This window comes from Clavelina lepadiformis, chromosome 7, assembly GCF_947623445.1.
Source record: "Clavelina lepadiformis chromosome 7, kaClaLepa1.1, whole genome shotgun sequence".
NCBI lineage: Eukaryota > Metazoa > Chordata > Ascidiacea > Aplousobranchia > Clavelinidae > Clavelina > Clavelina lepadiformis.
Window position 1 is genome coordinate 12,144,968 of NC_135246.1, and position 18,588 is coordinate 12,163,555.

The window sequence follows — 18,588 nt, forward strand, 5'->3', positions numbered from 1 at the left end:
TAATTGACAGTTTTCCCGCCAAATAAAAACTTGTCACGGATGAGTGGATAAATTAGTATGACGTAATAAAAAAACACGTTTTCATTGTCCCTGGCCTGTGAGTTATATCTGATGACGTCATAACATGATAGACTGCCACCAGGAACGCATAGGGCTGTTTGTTGACATTGAAACGCTTTTGCTTTGAGAACTGACTGAGGTAAGTGAGTTTATATACTGATTAGTATATAAGTGCATAACCACAGGATGGCTTTGTATACTAGGCCTAGACACAAGATTCTCCACTTGTGATGTCATCTGGTTGTGCATGTGACGATTACGTCACGAATCACGAGTTGTTTTCCAAGATGTTTGAAATTTAATTTAGAATCCCGTAATTCAGTTGTTGACCAAATTTGCGTTTTCCTTAATGACGTCAGATAATTTCCTCGCTTGAACTGGTGTGTCACATATAAATACTGATGTAATGTTTTCAATCTTTCCTTTTTACGTGATCGATTTCACTGGTTACTACAGCGCTATGTAACATTCAGTAAGCTTTGCCCGAAGGTGAAAACCTTTGTGTTATAATAAATAAAATGGGAACTTTATAAGTTAGTAATTTGTATAAGTTAGACAGAATCAAGCAACTAACAGCATAGTCACGCAAATTTGAGAAATGAGAACTCATCCATCGAAGCAGAAGCAAAACAAGTCACCAACCATCAATCGTCCTCGCTCATATTCAAACAATTACCGCCAGCATATGCGGTCTTTATGACGGATATGTTCCTTGTGTAATACTTCACACGAGTAGTGCACAAGCGAATTATTAAATGTCATATGCACTTGTATACTAACCTAGACCTTATACTCTCTACATGATTTTGACGTCATGTTGTGCTTGTAGGACAGTTGCCTGCATTAGCCCGAGCCAATGTGTTAGCCTAGTTACAGCAAAACTCTTACCAGATCAATACATTCAATACAGGAATATACGTTTTCAGGTTTTGTAGTGTAACATTGATTTGATGTTTGGGTAGGGTTACCATATTTTCGTGGCCTAAAATCCGGACACTCTTTAGTGCCCACTAGCGGTTTTTAAAAATGAGGTATGAACACATTGTCTGTCAATATGACGTCACACTAGCAATGCTTTGCCTATCCATTGTATACCGGAGTGGATTTTTGAACATAGTGTCGTGAATTCACTCGGCCAGTGGTTCCCAACCTGGGGTTCGCGGACCCCTTGGGGGTCCGTGAGATAGTGTAAGGGGGTCCGTGAGTGTCTTGGTTGCATGTAGGCTACTTTGTTTCTCTGTATTGTTTGTGCAACGAAAGAAGAGAATCATAAACATTTTAAGACACTATTTCATTTAAATTTGCAGCAGCTCAAGTATATCCGATATTACAGTAAATATCCCTCAATAGTAGGTTATGCATTAAATAACAAGATATTTTCTGATTGAATTCTTGGCAAATTTTAGGTAGGGGTCCGCAGGCTTGAAAAAGGGGTCCGTGACTAAAAAAGGTTGGGAACTACTGCACTAGGCTATTGGGCTATTTCTGATTTGACCTCTGGTGATCTCTAGGCTAGGGTTAGGCTATGGTGATCTCTAGGCTAGGGTCTAGGTCAGACACGTCGCGTGCCACGTGTTGGACACCCCTGATTTACAGGATTATTCCCGCAATTCTAATTCCCCTAAAACGCCCATCATAAAATTCCGGACATTTGAGCATTTTTTAAAATTCCTCCCGGACGCAAAATTTAACCCTACATTCCGGACATGTCCGGAATTTTCCGGACGGTATGGCAACCCTTTTTGGGTGAATCTGAACGACTAAAACCGTATAGGCTGCAGATGTTTATTAAGCTCAAGCATATCATGGTTATGTCATAAACATATAGTAAAACAACTAACGGTTAGTGATTCATAACCAATATGAATCAAGATTCCTGCTACCCAAATTGTGACGTCATTTGGTTGTGCATTTCTGCACAAACCTAAAAAACTGTTTATTGTTTTACTAAATAAAACCATGCCACTAAGCTTGGTTGTCAAGTTATGTTTTTTTCTTAAAGTTCAAGCAGGAAAACATTCCGGCGTAGTGATTTTTAAAACAAACTACCATATGTAAACTGGTCATTTCTGTATTTTCATATTTTTCTTGGCTTAGGCTATCTGCATGGTATCACTCAGAATTTTTAACCCTATTTGAATTTTGTTTCAAGCAATAATTTGTTGCAAGTGACTGAATAAAAATTTGCACAAAGTTCTACTTGTCCATACAAATGGGAAGACGGCGATCAAAGCGTAAGGCTCCACCAAAAAAGAAAATGACTGAACCATTAGAAACAATGTTTGCTTGTCCATTTTGCAATCACGAGAAGTCCTGTGAAGTAAACATGGATAGGTCACGAAATACTGCTGTCGTTTCCTGCACTGTTTGCATGGAAGAGTACCAGACAACCATTAACTATTTATCAGAACCAGTGGATGTTTATAGTGATTGGATTGACGCCTGTGAATCTGCCAATCAGTAGCTGTGCATGCCGATATTGTGGTAAAAGGTTACGATACAACCTTGATCCCTGTAATAATATTATTTGCCAAAATTCTGCAGTGCATTTATGTGGCTACTTTTGCGTTTGTGACAGTTTGATTGTAGTGGTTGGTGCACTGAGCTGGGAATATTACATAAACTCTATATGCTTTGGATATTTTTAACATTTTGCAGAATTTGTTTAAGATTTTGCTCATTAAAGTTAAAATTTTAGTTATGAGCAGCCATACTGTCAATCTGCATCCCCAAATCATAATGATCAAAATTCAAAACACTGTTTGGACCATTGAGATTGCATACGAACATTAATATTGGTTAATGTTGTAAATGCATATATTGTATGTTTTTGTGTTAATCAATTGTGATGTTTATGATGTTTCCGCTATAAATGAAGTTTTTGGTTTGTATGACTTTGCTGCTTTTATTAAGTGTGCGATGCACGTTTCATCGTTTCATTTTATTCTGGCTGATGGAAGTAGTAAAATTCTCATGATTTGTTTTAATTATTTTTTTTTAGAATTGGATAAAGCTTTGATGTAGTAATATAGATTAAGCTATTTAATTTATATGCAATGGATAGCTCAATACAGAAATTTATGGAAATTAGTGGAGTGAAGAATAGGTAAATTAGCTACTTGTTACATCTTGATCATTTTGTTTGACCACTTCTTGTTTTAAATTCTGTCATTTGGATGAGTGAAACAATGAAATTTTGGTATAACAAAATCATAGGATGTACTATATACAGGGTTGCCATCAGTCTCAACTCAAAAATAAGGACGACTAGAAAATGAACGAGGAATACCACCTTAAACAGTGTACAACAAGAGAAAGCAACCAATGTTCCTAAAAAAAAAAAAAAAAAACAACACACTATCTGCATGTTCATAATTTTGGTATCTCTTTGGTACAAAATGGTATCGTAAGGTGACAAAATGCCCAAAATAAGGACAAAAGTGCCCACCTCCGCCCTAAAAATAAGGACGAAAGTGAAAATAAGGACATTTCTTAGAAATAAGGACAAACATATTTTCTAAGACATGGACCTTTAAAATAAGGACAAATCTTATAAATAAGGACGGTATGGCAACCCTGACTATATAATATAGTTTATATGCTATGCAATATAATGTTTTTATTATACGTATGATTATTAAGCAATAAAAACATTTGAGGTTTTTCTAAAATTTGTTAATATTTTTAGAGAAACTGCTCTTTATTACATTGAATTGGCAGATGGAGATGTTGAGCGGGCTATAAACCTACACTATGAAGATGATGATGCAGTCATTATAGTGGAAGATGAACCAGGTACTGTACTGATTCCGAAAACTAGGTTTCCGGAATCAGTCATTAAATATATATGACAGAAATGTGTATTTCACTGAAGAAAATCCAGTTTCCAGAATTTGTGTCTTCATACACTGGTCATGCTTTTTGAAGAAATATATTTGTCTTTCAAAAATATGCATTCTGACTGATTTGTGAATCTCCTTATTAGTTATTTTAGTCATTAGTCAGAGTTAGACCTTGTCAATCCAGACCACTTTGTTTCATTGAAAAACGTAGGTTTGGTGAAGTATCTGGATAATCAAAATAATATCACAATGAAATCAATTTACGTAAGATAGCATTTAGGGCGACATTAGATTAACATACAAAACAAGAACTGCATTAAAGTTTTTTACATCCCAGCTATGCAAGCCAATAGTGCTTCTTCATCTAATTCCCCAACCAATGGAGAAATGACTGTTTTGGAATGGAACATACAAGGTTTGTTGGGTGATTTCTTAAAGGAGAGAACAGTTGCAGTGGTTGCTGAAATAAAAAGGTGGTATTAAACGGGTTTGGAAATAGTTTATATTAAACTGAGTGCAATTACTAAAACACGTTGACTTCAAATACAAAAAGTGTTTTCAGTAGTAATACGGGAGGAGTTTTTCAATGGTATTTAGTGGTTAAACATTTATTGCCAAAAATATGTCACAAAAATACATTTAGCACTAATTGAACTATACATTGGCAATTATGACGACACAATGTGTCTTACTCTGTTGTTTGGATCAAGTATGAATGAAAAGCTTTGTATGGGCTACAAGAAATTGGTTTGGTTAAAGTGGACTTATGTGGTTAACAGGAATGTATTGCATTAATGACTCCAAACCTTGCTTCCAGTTGGTGTATTTCTTGCTGGTGAGTGTAGATACTGAGCTACAACTGATTGCGCTCAGTCATGTCTGTTCGAGGTGTTTGATAATTTTTGTAAGGACACAAGTCATCAGTTGTTGTAATACTGTATCACTTGTGACATTTCTATTCTGAAAATAAACAACTAAAACTAATTACCTACATACAGTACAGTGTGGTTTTCAATCTAAGAGAGGCTTAGCCACGCTACCACTACTACCCTTTCCTTGTAGTGCCCTTGGGTAAGGCTTTCACGAAGCTTGCTCCTGTTCAATGGACCTGGTGACCAGTTCCAAATTTGGGCAATATGATATAAAATAATCCATAAACCAAATAAAAAATGTGTGACATTTGGTAATCCGGGGTCAAATGATGAGGAATCATCGCTGGGTTAAAGTCACACAAAGTCTTTCCTCAGTCTGACGACAAAGATTACCATGTCATAACATACCATGGTTATGGTGTAATCATCGCCACCTAACTCATAACTAACAACAATATTGCCATACTTATTGAGCAATAACTGCTTAACATCTTGTCACTGTTAAAATTAAAAAATTCTTTCTAAAATGAACTTGTTTTTGGACTTGCCCCTCTTTTTGAAGACATAGGAAATATTTTTTCACACATCTTTCAGTTTTTTAAATATTTGTTTTACGTTGTGTTTTTGTTGCAATATATTTTTGTAAATTTATTATTTAATACAAAACCAGACTTGTACCCGATGTTGTGATGTTGCAAGAAGTTGTACCATCGACTCTTCAATACATTATCAGCGCATGCCAGGAGTACAAATTGTACTCTCCACCGGATGCAGGTATACTTTCTGTACCACTCAATAAAGTATTTCATTAGTCAGGTTATGGCTGTTTACATTATCTAGAGGAGTTGGTGATATGAACTTTTACTGTAAGTCTACTGATGATAAAATTGTATACCGCAATGGATTTCTTACCAATTTTATAAATGTTTCTAGTTCACTATTTTTCTGTTATGCTTACTCGTAAAGCAACATTCCAAGTCTTGGCAAAGAGTGTGATAAACTTTCCTACATCTATGCAGGGAAGGAGTTTGGTAGCAGTTAAGGTGTGTAAAGTGTTGATCATCATAGCTTTGCATTCAGAAATGTGTTAATAATATTTTTAACTTTCTGCTATTTGGACTGTTGATTAATTTGAGAAATAATAATCCATTAAGTTTTATGTAGGGAAATTGTTGTAGTCGCAAGGTTACTTTACTTACATCTCATCTTGAGAGCTGCAAGCCATCTATTGATATTAGGATACAGCAATTTGTGAATGTAAGATACATTTTAGCTTGCTCTTTTCTGTTGCCACACACATAATGTGTTAAATTTTAGCTGCCTGCTTGCAGACTATAAACAAGCTATGGAATAAAAATGTAACAGAGTAAAAAATTGACAGCAATTATTATTGGTCTACAACAGAACCCACATGAACACCATAACATATTTTCCTATTAATTTTAGGTTTGTGGTTTGATGAAGGAAGAAGAACCAGAGAGCACAGTTATATTTGGAGCTGACACAAATCTTCGAGATTATGAGGTATGTTGTTGTGTATCTATTGGAAAAGTTGCCTGAACAACCAAGTACTGTTACATTTAAAAAAGCAGCCTAGTATTTGCAGAAAATAATTTTATTAGTGTTTCATAATTGGAGAAATATCATGAGAATGTTGTATAATTTTCTATATCTTTCAGGTGGATAAAGCAAAGCGACAGTCAGAGGCTGCAAGGCAATATATTGTTGACATCTGGAACATTCTTGGCTCACCTAAGGAAGTTGAACATTCTTGGGATTTGACAAAGAACGACAATCAGATTAAGGGTGGAAATGTATGTTTAAAGAAGGATGTAATTTTTGTGCTTGTGTATTTCTCGTATCGTTTTATACTTGTTGACATTATATGTCTACCTTTGTTTGTTGTTTAGGCACGGTTACGTTTTGAAAGACTGTACATGAGAAAAGAATCACCATCTAGTTCTGTTCATTTCAAACCTGTCAAAATGGAATTTATTGGCACAAGTCGCCTGTCTTGTGGTTTGTTTCCGTCTGATCATTGGGGTATCTTGGTCAAGTTAAAAATTTAATCAAGATATTTATTTTTTTGAGTGTTTCTGGTATATTACTTTGCTGAATTTTTTTTCAAACAAATGTATTTTAGGGCTAGTAATTTGTTGCTTCATGTTCCTTGTTTTGTTTTTTTTATGCTATGTGTTTTGTTTGTAATAGTTTGCTGCCATAATTCACTAATTTCGTAATAATGTTTTCTTATTTATGCTTTTTGTTTAAACTATATGTTGTACAAGATTAGTTTTTGCCAAATAGTAAGCCAGTGTGAGCATACCCTCTACATTACTTTATGCAAGCTGAAGTACCAGCAGCAAGTTTAATTGCTTAAATTTCACAGGTTTTTCAATACCTAAGCTTCATTATACCGTTGCTTCTTATGCTTTTTTCATCTCTATTGCTCTATGTTATACCTGTGTTTCAATGGTTCATTAAAAGGCTCTTTGTTGACCTACGATTTTGTCTTGTACACCTGTAGCTACTAATATGAAAATTGTTAGGTGCAGATTATTCTGAAGTTAAGGTTTTTCATCAGAAAACTGTGCACATGTCATGGTCGTTTCCGAATCATTAAACTAATCTTACACTGATTGTAATACTTCCTCATGTTACTATGTTCCATATATTACAATAGATAATGCAATACAATTATGTTCATATTCTATGTGGTGTACGTTAGTAGCCTACATACCACGCAGAAAATGCTTGGGTATTTTTTAGGGTGGCTACGGCATTGCACCCACACGGAATCAAAAGTGTAGCTAGGGTTTTAGGACAGGAGTAATATTTGTTCCTCCACTTGTCAAGATAAATGAGAACAACGAAGACCAAAGAAGCGAACTATAATGGAATTTGCTTAATTTCTGCGTTTGACCACCTTGTCCACAATGGGCGAACGCAAATTGAGATTTTACATCTCAACAGAGGTGGGCACTCGATACCGGTACTAGGAAAAAATGTACCGACGGTTCCGATATTCGTTTCTGTATTTAAAAAGTAGGTCGGTACCGGTACCTTTTGTGTAAAAGATGCTGCTGCAAATGCAATGTTTGCCGCAATTATGCCCCCAGTAAAGGTGACCCCAGGTTAAAACATATATGACGTTAATCGCTTGCAATTGTACATGACATTTCTAGATTTAAAAAGATCAACAAATGGTAAAAAGTATTAAGGATTAATTAACATCTATTTTTGAAAACATATTTGTTAAAATTTTGAAACTATCAGATGAAAAGTATTGAGTACCGGGACCGATTGAAATTTCTTGAAAAAAGCACCCGATTCGTCTGCTTTCCGCCCATTGAAATGGGTGGAAATGCGGTAATATTTTCCCATTCGAATGGCAGGAAGTATGCCTTTCTTACCCTAGAGTAAGAAATATACATTTGGAACGGGGAGATGTTTACTTGGGCAGAAATATGGTTTCTGGGAAACCCTATTGCTGAAAGCAGGTCCATTTTACTGGGCGGAAAAATAGACGAATGGGGTTCAGAAACCATACTTGTGCCGAAGTAAAATTCTCCCCATTCCAAAGGCATATATCTTACTCTAGGGTAAGAAAGGCATACTTTCAACCATTACAATGGGAAAATATTCCCGTACTCTGGACCATTTTAATGGGCGGAAAGTAGACGAATGGGGTGAAAAAAGTAATTCGTTAGAGAGATTCGGTATTTTTTTTCAAAAGTACCGCGGTACAGTATTTCGGTATTACAGTACCACGGTACTGCCCACCTATGCCTATTTATCTCAAATATTTCAATTAGTTTCATTAAGCAATGGAGAACCTTTTGAGTATCAACATTTAATTTTTTTTTAAAGTATTTCGCATGAGATGGATGAATTAAATGGAGCTTAGTAAATGGAAACGCCATCAGAAGAGCTCTCAAAAACATTGATATTAGATTTAAAAAAGTGTTTGACTATAAAATAATTGTATAAAATGCAATAGCAATAATATAACACATATGATAACACATTTAATATAACACATTTAATTATATATTTTATACTGTATCTGAAAGATTTTTGATTTATTTCCTTTTCAGTGAAATTTATGTAACTTTAACCACAAGATAGCGCTATAATAAAATTTGGGAAGGCAAGAACACGTTTCGGTCTTTTTTGCAAGTGACACTTCTAAAGGAGAGGTGTACCGGAGATAGGTGTTACTAAAATAGCACCATGGGCAAGTTTATGAAACCAAACAAGGTAGTTTTAGTCCTTTCAGGGCGTTATGCCGGCCGAAAAGGCATAATTGTTAAAAATCAGGACGAGGGGACCAACGATAGGCCCTATGGTCACGCTTTGGTAGCTGGTATTGACCAATATCCTCGTAAGGTAACCAAAAGAATGTCCAAGAAAAAGCTGAAGAAGCGCAGCAAGATCAAGACCTTCGTTAAGGTTTTAAACTACAATCACTTGATGCCCACCCGTTACTCCGTAGATGTTCCCGTTGACAAAGCGGCTGTTAACAAAGAAGCCATTCGTGACGCAGCAGGCCGAAGAAAAGCTAGGCGGGAGGTGAAAGCAAAGTTTGAAGAGCGCTACAAAACGGGGAAGAACAAGTGGTTTTTCCAAAAGCTGCGGTTTTAAAATGCAATTTTTTATTATTAACAAACATGCGACATAAACAAGCTGACAGACATTCAGTGATTATCCACACACCCAATTAAATACTGATCTTTAATCTGTAGTCCAACTACTATGTGCTTTTTCAATGTCTTGATAATAATCATTATTGTAAGAGTGGTGAATATATCATAAAAATGTAAAATATTAGTATTTGGTTTTCCATTGCTAGGAAGGAATGTTTCGTATTGAATAGTGTTTTTTTGCAATGTCGTACATGCTTCACTATTTAGTATAGAGCATAGTGTGATGTGATGGTTATTTGCATTGACGCTGAAATTATAGTTGTTGATATCGCTAACACATTTCACTGCTGGTGTGCTGTCAATTGTTTTATGTGTTTGTGTTTTGTTGATAGGTCTTTTCAACATAAATGTGATTGTATAGATTTTTACCTTTATGAACAATCTGTTTAACCTTACTTTGACATATCAAGAATTCTATCCATTGATCAACTTGGTTTCATAAACTATGGAAGGATCAGGTACGATATTTGTGAGTTATAGTTATTGCACAACTTTACGATCATTTAGGCCTACTTTAAAGATTGTGTTTGTATTAAAATAGTAGAAAAAATGGAATGGTACGGGTTAATGGTTGGGCGATGAGTTTTTTAAGTCATAGTTTAAGACAGGCGTCACCAAACTTTTTTCACTAAGGGCCAGATATACATTTGAACTGTTGATCGCAGACTGAATTACTGCTTTGTTCAATAGACTACAATACATTAAGCTCACTTGTGGCACAGTGAGATGGGTCGTAGTTTGGTGACCCTTGCTTTAAGATATTGTTTTTCCTTATGTTATAAACAGTATATATATCTACATAAATTAATAAGGTAGATTTTTAGCTAAAATTTTATTAATGCAGTTCTTTCTTGACATAAATATCAAAATTCTTAACTGAATATTTTGTATCATACCATACCTCCATAATCCTGGCAATTCTTGTTACTGGTTTATATATTATTAAGTATCATATCAAAGGATATTGGAAGGAGTATTTGAAAAACAGGTTTTCAATATTGGTCGGAGATTTTTATCCTGAGCAGTAGACATTTGCTTTAAAGTGAGGGGCAAGTCCAAAAACAAGTTGATCTTATATGAAAGAACATTACTCACTGAATATTCTGGGAAAATAGGTTTGAAAAATACTTCTTGGTTAAGTAATTATATCCAAAAAAACTCTCAAAATTGACCATAATTGTGACGTAGATCAAGGCTCATGTGATGTCATATTGACAACATTTGCAAATTCCTAAATTTAACAGTAGCTGCTGTTTATCACATATGTATGTGTTACAGTAGCTGCCAATAGCTTGATAGGTGACAGCCTATAGACCACAACCAGTACGGTACCGATTTGATGGGTTGTCTATGTGGTCCAAAGGATACCGTAACTTCACAGACGCAAATGATTGGGCTCCCAGATGTTTAAAACAATCGTAATTTATTCAATTCCGATGCTTCAAATTGCTAATTTCTTCGCATGACATCTAATTGATCATAGGCTAAACTCCTATGACTTACACTTGACTTCAGTTGACTACTGCGCACGGAAAGCAACAGCAGCAGCATTTCATCAAGCAACTGGCCTAATCCATCACATATCAAGGCCAAAAATTAAAACGTTTTGCGATTTTATTTTGTCGATAACTACCTAACTATGAATTATTTTTCAAAAATATTTTACTGGGATTGTTCAGTTAATAGTGTTCTTTCAAATAAGATCAACTTGTTTTTGGACTTGCCCCTCACTTTTGACCTTATCTGTATGCGTCAAAATCCAAAGCAATTGCGATAATAAAAATTAAACAAAATGTGATGAATAAGTAATATAAAACAAAAAGCCTAAAACCACAGTAAATACAAACATGTTTGTTAAACATTTCTATTAGTGTCTGCTAATCTTCAACACAAAGTGCAATTATCAAAAGCGATCTAGTTTTTCATATTGCTACACTTATAACTCCTGCTATAGTTGTTTTCATACATATTAATAATGGTTTTAACATTGGATAAAACGTCTTTACAATAAATATGCTTTACATTATTTTAGCTCTAGTGGTCATTTTGTGTATGATTAACACCCAACAGCTGTTGCTATAAGTTACGTTATATGTGTGAGGACCTAAATTGTGTCAGTAAATGAGGGGTTCAATGTAGAAAAAGTTTTAATTGAATGCTAAAATGAAGAAACAAAAGTTCCAGAGAAAATGTGTATGTAAATTAAAAATTTGATCACAAGTGCGTAACTTTGCCTTGCATTAGATTTTGTTTACATGTACACTCCATTATAGTAATGTGTCATAGAAACCAAATTTTCCAATTCCAAATTTCCATCCATGCCCTTAGCTGCAGTTTGCAACAAAAAGGAGCATCTTTAATTTTATTGTTTCTTGTAGAACCAATGGCATTGGGCTCACCAGTCACCACTGCTGGTCATTTCTCACCACAAGCTCACCAGGCTAGTCATGGAAATGCTTTTTTACCTGGTTTCCTGATGGGAGATTTAAGTGTCACAACCGTAAGTTTGTTAAAAGTTTTAAGTAAAATTTTTCACGTATTTATAGTGAGGTGCAATTGCTGAAACAAATTGATTTTAAATCAAACAAAGTTTTTCAGTAAGTACATCACAGAAAATTTTTTGTTTGTATCTAATGGTTGAGCAGTTATTACTGAAAGTGTGTTGGAAACTTGCCAATTTTTTGACGTAGGTGGCGGCGTTTGATTTAGTGGTAGTCTAGCTAGGACATTTTGGATGAATTTGGCCTAGCAGGTAGGTAATCAGTTGTAGCGGTAGTTGGTGTTTATTTTCATAACACAGAACATTTTCATTTTGTGGCAATTTGTTTACCAATGAAGTGTGCGTGTCTTGACACAGTTATCAGAATCGGGTTTGTTTGAGATTAACATAATTAGCTTCATCGGTATAAATACATGTAGTGTAATTTAGATCAGGTTAGACTGATGCAATATGTTCCTGTTAACTATATTAGTAAATAAGTTTATAAACTATACCAATTTCTTTCGACACAAGATCACAATGATAGTGCAGTTGATATTGAAAACCATTATCTATTGCAATTAGGCCCAGATATTGACGTTCGAGGCAAAAAATAAGAAAATTTTGATTTATAAGAAGCTGCACAGATTAACTGAAGATCAAACCAGGGGTCGAACCTATATTGTGCCCCCTATAAATCACAACGGGGAGAAGGACGAATCAACGCCTATGATCATAACATTTAAATAGCAACAATAAAGTCAATGTCGTTAGGTGAATTGAGGATGCATCAGGCACAGTTGCCGCTATATTTTACAATTGACACCAAAATTTCATTTTACTGTATACCTACTGACAACTTTTCTTTGGTTTCTGGTCAACTTGTTTTGCACTTGCCTCTCGCTTTATGTCATGTATAGATATTGTAATGAGAACGAAAAATGTTGGTTTAAGTGCAATGTCATATATGTTGCTGTAGCATGTAGTTAATGAATTTTTGTGATACGTTAGGAATTGTGCAATTTAACAGAATATGCTTATAAGGATATTTACAAAATTAAATCAATGGAGTATTTTACTGATTAGCTAGTGTGAACTGTTTACTCAGTGAGATTGTCACTGCTCGAAGTGATGATACCTTGGCATAAGTGCAGAGATTTTTAATAGTAAGTATCAGGGTTCGACAAATCCTGATAATGTTGTTATCGCTCTGCAGTGGCTGCTTCAGCATAGGCACCTAAAGTTCTAAATTTCAGGGCGGGTCTTTACATAAACTGGGGGTTCCCCTAATTTAAGAAATAGTGATCTGAATGATTGTGAGTTTCACATTTATAACGGGTGTGTTTTTCAATGCCCAAATAAATGCAACAACACTTTTTTCCTGCGAAAAAGTGTTTCTTACTGATAGGCTGAGTTAATATTTTGTTAATTGGTTCAAATTTAACTGTTGTTTGTTTATCACAAATTCACCATAACCAGGCTTATCACATTTATCATTGTCCCCTTATTACATTCGGCACACAATAATTTTTTTATTTCACCATCTGATCACAGTGTCATTTATTTACGGGTGTTTATAAATGGTTATTTACATTTTATGATCACTTGCACTGCAAATGGTACACGTACAATCATAGGCGCCGAAGTTTACAAAATGTAGGGTGGAAAAGTTAATAGGTGGGAATTCCCCGTGTCAAGGATTGTTGTAAAACACATAATAAAATAACATATCCTTCTAATCAACGTTATTTGCGACAACAGCCATGCTGCAAGTTTTACGGCAAAAAATGAACGACGTTCTTATACGCATTATTCATTCATTGTCTATTATTTAATTAATTATTATTCGTTTTTTAATTTATTCGCATCATCTTTAGTTTTGCATTCGCTATTCTCTTTAAACTCTTTGCATGCGTCGTCCCAAGGTTATTTTTGGTCATTATGTTTGTCTGTACAGACGTAACTTCCGTAACACCAGAGACGAGAAAACACTTCCAACAAAAGCATATATAACCTTTCACTCGAACTGTATTCATTTGAAACATACACACAGACATAACATTCAAAACAAGAGTAACGAAAAGTACATAATAAAACACACTGGGAAGTTAAAATAATATCACTTGGAAAAAGTATTCTGGCGAAAGGGACTGCGATCAATCCATTCATTGATTATGGAATTTAAGTCAAGTTTGTCTGCTCTTTCCTTTAACATGTTTAAAATGCAAACGTGATTAAGCCGTTTCTGAGACATGGTTGTACGCAAATAAGTTTTCAGACGACGTAAAGTACTGAAAGATCGTTCTGCTTCACAGGCGGTACATGGCAATGACAGATAAACGCGGAGCAAGGTCAGAACATTTGGAAATAAATTTTTATAGCATGCATCGGTCTTAAAAAACTCACAAAAGTCATTCACAGAAACTAGCTCAAATAACTTTGCCTCAGCAACTATTCTAACCTGTTGCAATTCAAGATTAAGACGATTTTTTTTCCGCTGAAACACTAATATTCAAACTTTCGGAACAACCAGGAATAGACGGATCTGAAGTCAAAACGTCTTCTTTCTCATGCGGCAAACTAACTTCGTTGTCGTTTTTTTTGTCGTTTCCCTGGTCTATTCTGAGCGAAAAACGACCTAATAGATGTTTGCCTGCCTGACCTTTCTACATCATTACGTTTAACGGAGCTCATCTTACTCGATTGATCACGTCTAAACAAATTTTAAATGAAGACTTATAAATTTATTTGAAAGACGTTGGAAAAAATAAATTGCATTGTTGTAATAATGGTTATTGTATCGCGACAAAGTCACGTGTTACGCCATAAAGTTTATTATGTAACGTGTAACAAGTAAATACTGTAGGTGAGTGCAGAAAGTCAATTAGTTTTGGATCGCATTGATAAAAATGTTAGGTCTACAAAGCTTGTCGCATCTTCTATCACGACAAGCAAGCTATGAGGAAATCTTAGTCAAAGTGACCGGACTGGAGTTGTCGTTTTTCAAAAGGGGTAGTAAACAATAAATTTAACCAATTCATCTTGATTACAAGAACGTAAAATCGCTATTATTTGTTAGGGACTAAAATGCCAGGGTGGAAAAATCCACCCTGTCCACCCAAGTTCGGCGCCCGTGCGTACAATCATCACACTTTATGTTTATAGCTCAAAAATTTTATGCATGAACTCAGTTTAGTTTAATAGCAAAGAAATTTGTCGAATCCTGGTTAGCATGAAATGTCCTGTTGACTACACTGTTAATCTTTTTATTATTTCTTACTAGACTCCTGTACTCAGCCGATCGAAGCCATTAATTGGAGGGATGGCAAGTCAATACAGCTCACCCGCTGTTAGTGGCTTAATACCGCGGCAGTCACCTACAAAGGCACCGCTCATGTGTTCGCCGAAGCACGCAGTTTTTCCCAAGTAAGATGCTCATGGGTTCTGTTTCTGTTTTTAAGTTTAAACACGGCCATACAGATGATATACAAATTGAAATACATTGTTGTAAACAAGAGTCATTATTTAATAAAATGAGGTTTTGCAGTGCTCCTCTAGCTGCAAAGGAAAAAAGTGGTGTCCCACCAATCCAAACTTTGATGGATGATTTCAGTCAGTTAGACACCACCCAGAGCCCTAGAGTCACTGATTTACTTTCAAGGACTTCAGCATATCAATCAAGCTCTATTCGATCCCCACGTGAGTTGAATAATTAATCATTACGGAAACTCAGTTTCGCTAACCTGAAAATTTATGATAATTCAGAGTAACTTAAACCAGTCTAAGCAAAACCTCACGCCTACTAATATCACTAATTTAAAAGGTAAAATCAGCAAAATCTGACGATTACACGATAATAATCCATGTTAATGTTATGTGGCATAGATTTACATCGCAGTGGAGCCAACACCTCATTTCCAGGCCAACCTGCCAAAACTCCTCCCTCCCCAGGACAAACCGACCCTTTCTATACTCAGGGAGAACTGATAACTCCAAAAGTTCAGTTGGATGACACCTGGGTTACAGTTTTTGGGTACACAATTTGTTGTTTTCTTTAACTAAGTTTGCATGCTGTGTGATCTGATAATAAATTCATTGCAAATAATTATCTAGTTTCCCATCGTCATCTGCATCATTTATCCTTCAACGCTTCTCCCAATTTGGGAATATTTTATCGCACCATGTAGCATCAGACGGAGGAAACTGGATGCATGTCCATTATGAGAGTAGCTTGCAAGCTCAGAAAGCACTGAGCAGGAATGGGAAAATATTCCCAGGAAATGTTATGGTTGGTGTCATGCCATGTATAGATGTGGTAAGTCTTCTAAGGTTTATATGTATAAGATTTTGGTCAAACTAAATATTTGTAACACCAAACAAATTATCTGATTTTTTAGAATCCTTAGTGGAATGAAAACATTATGCTGTGTCTAATGATGTACCGATGCCGATGTTAAACATGTGAAAACTAAAAATATTACCCTCTCTCCATTTTTGTGGTGAGCTTACTTCGTGAGGGTGGTAATTATTTTATCCAGCATTGAACAAACACTCGCCTTCCACAGAACAAGGTGATGGCGGAGAAATTAGCATTTAGCACATTGGCATCGGTACATCTCTAGTTATGTCAAATACCAGTTATTTCATTTAAAACATTTGGAATAATATTTTGTTTTTGACTAACCAGTGGTTTTGTTCTCAGAAAATAATGTTTGGAAGCAATCACCTTTCAGCAAGAACACCAGCAGTAATTCAATCCCCAGCTGCTTCTAATACAAGTCAGAGTGGAACTCCTTTACGACATAAAAAGCCTGGTTCAATACGTCCTCTAACTGCGGCATATAATGCTGCTTCTAGTGATAATCAGGTATATATGTAATTATGTATATTGTATATAATTCATTTGTTGTAGCAAGTTTCTACAAATGTGGGTCGTAAAAAACGTTGCAAACTAATATAGTGTGTTGACCTTGCAAACTTTCAATCTGCTGCTATCACTAACTAAACTACAGCTGTTTCACCTATTTGGCAATGATTTTTAGAAAATGCTAACATAATCTTATTGTGCATTACAAACTTCCTATTTTTTCGGTCTTGGCATTTATTTTGATTAGTTTTAGTTTTTCTTCAATTTTCTAGAAATCATGCTAATGAAATTTTATGGGTTTCAAATATCCAAGACTGTAATTTTCGGTCGCGCCAAAACGTAGTTTGTAGGACCGTCAGTCCCAACTTTTTTATACCATGAATCGGTCTACTTTAAATGTACAGGAATGAAACCGGTTGTGCATTCAAAATGTTTTGAGTATTAAAAATTTGATTTTTTTCCAAATTAAGTCCAACCTAGTATGGTGTTATGTAAAATGAAAAACCTTACCTGGTGTTACTGTCTACTGTCAACGGCGTGCTTCATAAACAAAACTCTGTTTTTGGTGAAAAAATGCAGAGAAGTCAATCTTAGCCATGGCTGCTCATCATGTCTCATACTAGTTAATTAATTATTATCTGTTATGAAATGCGTACAAGTAACAGTTCCTCGACGATTTATGTAATCCTAAACAGTTTGTTGTAGAAAATATTCTAGGAAATACTGTTACAAATCTTTCAAGTGTGGCTTTTTTGTAGTGTTTTGCAAAAAGATTGTGCATTGAAATACAGTCAACTTTGCATGGGGTTAATTCTAAAGTGTCTGTGGTGTTTCTGTTTTGTAGATTTAACATGTGTTAATCTATCACGTTAGGTCACCAGCGATTTTGGCACTCCACAGAAGACCAATGGATTGTTGACAAAAGCCATGGACTACATATTTGGTTGATGCGTAGTTTCGTTTTGCAATTCACTGCCTAAATCTTTTATTGTGTTGTAAATTGCCTTCACATATGCTAATAACTTCTAGTATTTTTGTATTTTTAAAGCGTATGCAATAAAATATGACTTTTCTATAAGTGTAGTGCATAGATGTCAGAAAAAGTAATAGTTTTGTTTGGTCGTTTTTCATATTTTATGAAGCATTACACGGAACATATTTCATTACTGGTAACTAGAAGGTATCTTACTGGTTCAGTAAAATGCCACAAAACTCAGGTTGATGTTATTTTAGCCTCCTGTTAATAAACTTCTGTTGAATGTAATTTAGGAATCAAACAATCATTTTATTTTTGTCAAAAGCGTTATGGAGAAGAAATAATCAAGTCAATTGTTGTTAGCATGCGGTAATTGACCAGAAATGTGGCAAGGCTTAAACTGTGCCCAAAACTAATTAAGGTAATAATTGCTTATACAACTAGCATGGCCACTAAACCCATGACTGGAAATATACCTTTAGTTTGCAAAAATCCTAAAACTCTGGAAAATTTACAGTGCGCGTTCACAAAGTATAAGTGCTTTCTACAGCAACGTAGTGTGGAATACCCAAAGTACACTTTCTCAAGTAGTAAACAATTTTGCAATTACCGATAATTCATCTTGTGAAGCTCATAGAGATCGGTCACGATTACTGTAGATTATAAAAAGGTTTTTTGTTACATTAGATCTGATTCAGTGCGGAATGTTATTATCTTATCCTAGAATGTACAGTACTGCACAAGACAAGATTAATTTGCTTATCAAAACACAGACCATGTTAGATA

The 18,588-nt window shown here is 35.1% G+C and overlaps 4 protein-coding genes across 6 annotated transcripts; all 4 read left to right on the forward strand.

The window, feature by feature from the left end:
• Positions 1 to 68: 68 nt before the first annotated feature.
• On the forward strand, positions 69 to 3,059 carry LOC143466264 (transcription elongation factor 1 homolog). The gene is made up of 2 exons (XM_076964922.1): positions 69 to 199; positions 2,213 to 3,059. Exon 2 carries the CDS (start codon positions 2,273 to 2,275, stop codon positions 2,522 to 2,524), a length of 252 nt encoding a protein of 83 aa, XP_076821037.1. The 5' UTR covers positions 69 to 199; positions 2,213 to 2,272; the 3' UTR covers positions 2,525 to 3,059.
• Positions 3,060 to 7,280, forward strand: LOC143466262 (tyrosyl-DNA phosphodiesterase 2-like). 2 transcript variants are annotated; one of them, XM_076964918.1, is made up of 9 exons: positions 3,060 to 3,166; positions 3,749 to 3,855; positions 4,240 to 4,375; positions 5,445 to 5,548; positions 5,708 to 5,817; positions 5,939 to 6,031; positions 6,221 to 6,298; positions 6,454 to 6,588; positions 6,685 to 7,280. In XM_076964918.1, the coding sequence occupies exons 1-9, from the start codon at positions 3,117 to 3,119 to the stop codon at positions 6,841 to 6,843; spliced, it is 972 nt and encodes a 323-aa protein (XP_076821033.1). In that variant the 5' UTR covers positions 3,060 to 3,116; the 3' UTR covers positions 6,844 to 7,280. The 2 variants fall into 2 exon arrangements, with proteins under 2 accessions (XP_076821033.1, XP_076821034.1); XM_076964919.1 differs by having other exon boundaries at positions 3,781 to 3,855.
• A 1,654-nt stretch (positions 7,281 to 8,934) lies between these two features.
• On the forward strand, positions 8,935 to 9,812 carry LOC143464923 (large ribosomal subunit protein eL27-like). The gene has a single exon (XM_076962980.1). It carries the CDS (start codon positions 9,008 to 9,010, stop codon positions 9,416 to 9,418), a length of 411 nt encoding a protein of 136 aa, XP_076819095.1. The 5' UTR covers positions 8,935 to 9,007; the 3' UTR covers positions 9,419 to 9,812.
• Positions 9,800 to 17,904, forward strand: LOC143464922 (nucleoporin NUP35-like). Of its 2 annotated transcripts, none has more exons than XM_076962978.1 (8): positions 9,800 to 9,938; positions 11,859 to 11,980; positions 15,243 to 15,385; positions 15,507 to 15,658; positions 15,845 to 15,992; positions 16,073 to 16,274; positions 16,662 to 16,826; positions 17,700 to 17,904. In XM_076962978.1, exons 1-8 carry the CDS (start codon positions 9,926 to 9,928, stop codon positions 17,772 to 17,774), a joined length of 1,020 nt encoding a protein of 339 aa, XP_076819093.1. In that variant the 5' UTR covers positions 9,800 to 9,925; the 3' UTR covers positions 17,775 to 17,904. The 2 variants fall into 2 exon arrangements, with proteins under 2 accessions (XP_076819093.1, XP_076819094.1); XM_076962979.1 differs by lacking the exon at positions 9,800 to 9,938 and adding an exon at positions 12,171 to 12,232 and having other exon boundaries at positions 11,963 to 11,980.
• The last annotated feature ends 684 nt before the right edge of the window (positions 17,905 to 18,588 follow it).

Excerpts from the sequence above, each read along its gene's own strand:
- LOC143464922 (XM_076962978.1), top strand. Across the intron at positions 15,659-15,844 it reads AAGCTCTATTCGATCCCCAC|ATTTACATCGCAGTGGAGCC; the intron begins GTGAGTTGAATA and ends TATGTGGCATAG. Across the intron at positions 16,827-17,699 it reads CTGCTTCTAGTGATAATCAG|GTCACCAGCGATTTTGGCAC; the intron begins GTATATATGTAA and ends CTATCACGTTAG.
- LOC143464923 (XM_076962980.1), top strand. The coding sequence starts at position 9,008 with ATGGGCAAGTTTATGAAACCAAACAAGGTAGTTTTAGTCCTTTCAGGG.
- LOC143466264 (XM_076964922.1), top strand. The coding sequence starts at position 2,273 with ATGGGAAGACGGCGATCAAAGCGTAAGGCTCCACCAAAAAAGAAAATG.
- LOC143466262 (XM_076964918.1), top strand. The coding sequence starts at position 3,117 with ATGGATAGCTCAATACAGAAATTTATGGAAATTAGTGGAGTGAAGAAT. Across the intron at positions 5,549-5,707 it reads GTACTCTCCACCGGATGCAG|TTCACTATTTTTCTGTTATG; the intron begins GTATACTTTCTG and ends AAATGTTTCTAG. Across the intron at positions 6,589-6,684 it reads ATCAGATTAAGGGTGGAAAT|GCACGGTTACGTTTTGAAAG; the intron begins GTATGTTTAAAG and ends TTTGTTGTTTAG.